At 35.1% G+C, this 6,132-nt stretch overlaps 1 protein-coding gene across 1 annotated transcript; it reads right to left on the bottom strand.

Annotated features, from left to right (window-relative positions):
- Positions 1-2,303: 2,303 nt before the first annotated feature.
- On the bottom strand, positions 2,304-5,915 carry LOC106365265 (fimbrin-4). Its single transcript, XM_048771897.1, has 14 exons — positions 5,461-5,915; positions 5,205-5,375; positions 4,834-5,060; positions 4,563-4,734; positions 4,449-4,487; positions 4,300-4,368; positions 4,110-4,226; positions 3,808-4,019; positions 3,558-3,719; positions 3,284-3,483; positions 3,039-3,196; positions 2,860-2,956; positions 2,688-2,779; positions 2,304-2,599 (listed from the first exon to the last, which is right to left on the bottom strand). The coding sequence occupies exons 1-14, from the start codon at positions 5,545-5,547 to the stop codon at positions 2,417-2,419; spliced, it is 1,986 nt and encodes a 661-aa protein (XP_048627854.1). The 5' UTR covers positions 5,548-5,915; the 3' UTR covers positions 2,304-2,416.
- Positions 5,916-6,132: the final 217 nt, after the last annotated feature.

Raw genomic sequence — 6,132 nt, 5'->3', positions numbered from 1 at the left:
GACATCACATCAATTTATTCCTACTTTTATATACCAGTACTCCCACCGTGTCATTTTAAATGGTGTTTTAAGAGAAAAAAAATTGTTTCATTATTTTAAATGATGTTTTCAAGTTTCCATGAAAAAAACTAAATACAATTTTTTTTTGTTTTTGACTATGTGTATTTACCAGTATAATTTCTTATTAATTGAATTATCTATACTTATTGTTGTTTTTATACAAACGAGAAAAATTGAATAAAATTTTGTAATTTCTTATCAGTGTGCAAAAACTTTAAAACCCACTTATTTTGACACAGAGAGAGTAATAAATTAGATTTTTCTCAAAACACAAACTCTAAGAGTATGTCATGTAACCATAATTTTAAATGCTCCTAGTTTTCGTGGTATTTCTCTTGGTTTTTAGATCTTAGTAATAAATATAACACCTCAAAACACCAAGTCCAAAATTGTTTTGTTTTAAAGGGAAACCCCGATAGGTCCATAGAGGAAGAGAAAGATGGATCTGGCAGCTAGGGTTTTAAGGTCTCTCAAGATCTTTGCAACGCTTCGCTAGGCTTGCTTTAGTCAGCGACTATATGCAGTCCTTCTTAACTCACGCAATATTGTTAGATCAGGTTTGCACCCATTGTCCAAGATTCTCCATTGTTGAGTCCGGGCCAAGGAGGTATACTGGCAGACTTTCTCTAGGCAAAAGACGAGTTAGGGCTGGGATTGGAAATTATCTATAGAAGTAGAACCATCACCCATTTTGACTAAAAAATCATTCACGAAACAGAGCCATTCTATTGTGTGCCACCGTGAACCGCCGGTCAACCACTATTCGTCAGTTGCGAACACCAATCCACACTTGGTTCATGTTTGTTGTGTGTGTTCTTCACTCTTCGCCTTCAGATTTGTGTTTGAGATCTACTCCTTCAGATCTATTCTCCAGATCTACTTTTCAAGTGTTATAATACTTCGGGTGTTAGACCTTTGCTAATGTATTCTAGGTATTGTTGTTGATTAGTGTTTATAAGATGAATTTTAGATCTATTATGTTTGTTGAATTGTGTTAATGTGATGGAAGGCCCCTAGACTATGTTAGGTTGTTAAATGATAAACTAGTTGTATAACGAGAATGATTGTAATAATGAGTTGTGTGATGAGAATGATTGAGATGATGAGATGTCTAGTGAGAATGTTCGGGTTGATGAAATCTGTGATGTTACTTTGTGACACCAAGAATAGGTGTAATCAGGAATATGGATAATGATATGGTTAGCGGTGCTGGTAAGATTGAGTTATGCTAGATTTAGGCATAAGTGAATATGGTGACCGTGGGTGTGGATAGAGCCAGCCAGGCCACATGTGGGTAGGTCTAGAAGTCTAGGTTGATTGATTCTTGCTATGTGATATTAGCTCATTACACAGTGAGGGTAAGTTCATTTTGCGAATCTCATAAGGTTTGTGTAGTTTGATTGCAAAACTTGTGATTATCGCAAGGCCGGTATTCCTGCATCTCTGTGAATAATTTTTCTCGTCGGTGAAACCACACTCCACGACTCCTTTCACCACTTGTGGAAGCATGCATTGTATTCTTCAATAACAATTGAATAGCCTAAAACATATCTACAATACTTCGATCAAGTTTGTTTTCCAACTCTTTGAAACGAGTTATAAAACCTTCCATCTTGCACACCACCGTTTCCTTCAACATCGTTTGAGATCTCATTTCTGCCATCAATATTAGTTAGATTATCACTAGATTATGAGGAAATAGAGGTCATGATACCACTGATAAAGGACTTTGTAAGCTCCTTTATGAAGAATCAATTTGATGTTCCTAGAACACCAAACCGTAGCTCATTTGCAGAAGATCGTGCATGGAGACAAACCTTCTCAAAAGAATGAACTCAATACCAGCTACATATTCTGTTAGATAGATGAAAAAATAAAATGACTATTTTTGAATAAATCCAAAATGTAAAATCAGAATGTGTTTTATACAAAATACTAATTGAAGAACAGCTTCAATCAACGCTTGCCATGTGTCTTATTCTGGTTGAATTCTCACCAAGCCAATATTATTTTGCCAAATGTGATTTTTCTCTTCTCTGTTTTCATGGAACATATTGCCCATAACTTTTCAAATCTTTCTTTACAAAAACAATCAATCATATGATGTAGATGTTAACAATAGAGTTTTATTATCTCGTTTCAGTATATGCACCATTTGCTTCACCTGCAGAGTTTAATCTATGAATTCATTTCTCATTTATAAGAATTTAATAGTAAAAAAAAAAAACAAATATGACTCTTCATGACCAAAAGTCTTCAAATGACAATGTCTTTCCACAAAATCAAATATACATTTAGAGCTACATTCTGTTTTCTTTTCTTTACTCTTTTGATATGATAGCAATAAAGTTGAAAGTTATTTTACATCTTCATCATTTTGGGCATCTGAGGAGCCATCGTCTATGGACAAAATGGAGATTTCTTCTGTCAGAGAGCTTACGTCACAATCATCAGAGACCCACGACTCAGTGTCGGATTGTTGCTGGAGGCTCCAGTTCATGATGCTAGCAGCCAATATAAGCATCATTTTCTGGTATACCTGTTATCATTGTTTAAACATCCAACCAGATTAGTTAACCTGAAAATGCGCAAAGAAAACCAACTTCGGAATATGAAAAGCTATGTACCTCTATTATATCTTCAGGTAACAGAAAAATTGAGCATCCGAGCTTTCTTGCAACACTTATGATGTATGTTGCGTTCAACATCTTTTCCTCTTCTGCTTAAAAACGGCGATTAGAAACCAAACCTAACATAAATCTCTTGATAAACAACTAAAAGTGACATGGGAACATTTACCTGTTCTTCCTTTAGTTACAAGACCCCAGTCTACAACTCTTGGCTCTACAGCGCTCAAAAGCTCCAAAAAGAATATTCCATTAGACAGATTCTTGTCCTGAAAGGTAACCATCCAAATTTATCATGTTTAGTGTAATATGTATATAGTCTAGCCTCTATGGGTTGCCTCTTTTCTCTACCTTGAAGCTCACAGCTTGAGAGGTCCGACCCATTTTCTTGACTTTTCGGTTTGCCCAGTTTAGAATATCTGTTTCCGTGATTTCTTTACCTTGCCAGTGAGATTTCAAGCTATTCAGAGTTTGGAGCATTGTGTATCTCATCAACTGCCACAAGAAAGCTTCATACAAAAAAAACATTGTCATAAGTCTCTCAACTCAAACCACAGTATGAAACACACTATGATCCTTCATGAGGGCTATCTCACCTAAAATGAACTTCTTATTTCCTTGCACAATATCATTACCAGCTACATTGACAAGCGAAAGACGCAGTTCTTTACCAATCTTGATAACTTGGTTGCAATTCTCAACCTTTTTGAATAGTATTTCAATCGGAGGTTTGTTAGCATGTTTCCAGTTGACCGAGCCTGGTGATACTTTGTCAAGAATTTCAAGAAGAACCCATCTGAGGTATGTCATGAAGAGATTTTAGTTTCAAGAAAATCACACCAAATGAAAAAAAAACCTGCTTATACTCACCCATTTCTAACATCCTCAAAAACATTATCGACATAAGTAGCAGCACCAAGACTGTTAAGCCAGAGGCGAAAGCATCTTTCTTCTTGAGAAGTTTCATCATCTTCTGTGATCATTTCAGCAAAAGAGACAGGTGGATTCGAACTCTCTTCAGACAATCCATTCCTACAACAAAGATCATACTTATAAGTTATAACCAAACTAGCTTAATGTAGAGAATAGATATATAACTATCAAGCTTTCCTGTATTGACCTGTGCTGAAACAGTTGCGCCACAAAGGCAAGATTAAGATTTGCAGAGCCTTCGACTATATCTTCAGGAGAAAGGTATCTTTTACAGTCGAGCTTCTCTGCTTGTTCAAGGACTTTCTTTGCTCTCTCTGAAGGGTCTTTGGTCTCTAATGTCACATGTGTACTGTGTTCAGGGGCAAGAGCATTTAGCAAATATGCATATGCCTCTCCATCCTCAAAAAAAAAAAAAAAAATCGAAAGCTGAATAATCGCAAACATGGATGATAGAAGAAAGTGTAGTAGCAGGACCAAGTTAATACGTACCTTAATATCAGAAGAGAAGTTGGTTACTTGTTTCTCGTAACCAGCTTTCTTAAGATGGAAATTCATCCATTTCAGCAAAATCTTTTCAGGAGCTAGTCCCACAAGCTCCTCCACGTCCTGGAAAAAACTAAATTAGTAAAGTTCTTTTGTTTTTTTGGTCAAAAAATTAGTAAAGTGCTTTAGACTTTACCTGATTATCTTCCGCCAACTCAACAAGTTGTGGAGTTTTCTTAAGATTGAGATCAGACAACAATTGTATCTTAATATTATTACCATATCAAAAATAAAAGTCAGTAACCATCTATCATCTTATGGTAAAGTAATGTAAAGTAACTCTACCTTTATAATCTGAAATATCAGCCCAAGCACGAGATGCGGCTATAAAAAACGAATAGTAAGAATTAGAAAACATAGAAAAAGAAAGAAGCTTCCTTTTACTGATTCAGTACTCACTGTTCCTTCAGCAATGTCCTGAGTTCCAATGTTAACGACGGTGCAGCCAATTGCCTTTGCAGAGTTGAGACAGAGGGAAAGGTTCTCAGTTCTCTCCCATGGATTAAGTTCTTTCTTCATATTGATTGCTCTTTCATCTATCGTGCCAGGCACTGCTGCATTTATAAGCTTACTGTGCAACAAGAATCAGAATCAAAACCACTCAAGGTTCCATAGTTTGTTAATTTCAAATTTATGAAGTTATTATATATTAATATATATATGTGTGTACCACAAAATAACACCATCTTTAACAATATCAAACAAGGCATCAGTAGCAGGATTGATTGGAATATAGCTGTTCCAGAGAGGGTCTTCTCTCAAATAATTATTTATATGGGAGATATAGGAAGCTTTTTCGGATTCACTGATCGCGCGGTGAAATGTTGTAGTACTTGTCTTAAGAAACGATGTAGCACCTTTTGATCCTCCTTTTCGGGATTGCACAGCTAAAAAGGCCTGTCACAAACAGTTTAGCCACTTGGATGTAATATCTAGATATTGTATTTAGATATTGGATCTAAATGCTGTAACCAAATACAAAAATGAACATGAAAAATAACACACGTAACGGCATTTTTGAGAGAGCGTTATCAAACTAACCAGGAGAAAGGTTTCGAATTCAACTTCCTCATGACGATTGGGATAAGACTCATCCAATATCGTTTTGATCTCATTTTCAACAAAAGTACCACTGAAATCTTTCAAGTTTGCTAGAAATGGGGGCAAATCTTTCACAGTTACACGGCCCGAACGAGTTTTTGTCGAAACAAACTAAGAAAAAGGATCCGAATAGTCAATATATGTTGTAGGCTACAAAAGTGCGTGAAGTGATGTGTGGTAAAGTGAAAAGAGAGACCTTGGATTTAAGGTTGCGTAACTCCACTTGTGTGAATTGGCTTTGTAGCCATGGATCAGAGACTAGAACACCAACGTAACTAGACATCTTCTCTTCTCTTTCGCACAATTCAATTAAAACCAAACAAAATACTAGGGGAGAAGAAGACGTTAACTTCTTAATAATTTTCTTGTTCAAATCTAATTTAGTAAAAGATCTTGTAATTTTTATGTATCTGTTTTTGCTATTTCAAAAACGAAATCTGATTGGAACGAAAGCAAAGAGAGGCGGGAGTAAGATAGAGGATGCTTTTTGATTAGTATATTTTTCTTAGTTTAGTGTATTTTATTAACTGAAGTTGTAATTTTATAATTGTGTAAACTTGCATATCTGATTATTTTTAGGAGAAATAATTATTATTAGATTATATTTCTAGTGGCTTTTTATAAGAAAACAATTCTCTAAGATTTTGAATATCTATAGGATTTAATGATATGATACTTTTTCCATAGCTGCATATTTTATTAATATATATATTTGGGGGTATAAGTTCATAAATATTTAAGGGATTTTTAGAAATGCCAGTTGTTAAGTTTCTTCTTGTTCCCCAAAAGCTACCACAAAATGATGGTTCGAAAAATTATCAACATTTGTTAACACCTTCCTATTATCATTGACAAATACAACCTTTGA

This window comes from Brassica napus, unplaced genomic scaffold (assembly GCF_020379485.1).
Source record: "Brassica napus cultivar Da-Ae unplaced genomic scaffold, Da-Ae ScsIHWf_131;HRSCAF=236, whole genome shotgun sequence".
NCBI lineage: Eukaryota > Viridiplantae > Streptophyta > Magnoliopsida > Brassicales > Brassicaceae > Brassica > Brassica napus.
Note: the sequence above shows the minus strand (reverse complement) of the source record. Positions and strands in the feature narration are given on the sequence as shown.

What these genes read in the sequence shown, in the direction of transcription:
- LOC106365265 (XM_048771897.1), bottom strand. Translation starts at nt 5,547, where the DNA reads ATGTCTAGTTACGTTGGTGTTCTAGTCTCTGATCCATGGCTACAAAGC. An exon ending in TACGCAACCTTAAATCCAAG is followed by an intron (nt 5,376 to 5,460) that starts GTCTCTCTTTTC and finishes CCTTTTTCTTAG; the next exon opens with TTTGTTTCGACAAAAACTCG. An exon ending in GCGCAACTGTTTCAGCACAG is followed by an intron (nt 3,720 to 3,807) that starts GTCAATACAGGA and finishes TCTTTGTTGTAG; the next exon opens with GAATGGATTGTCTGAAGAGA.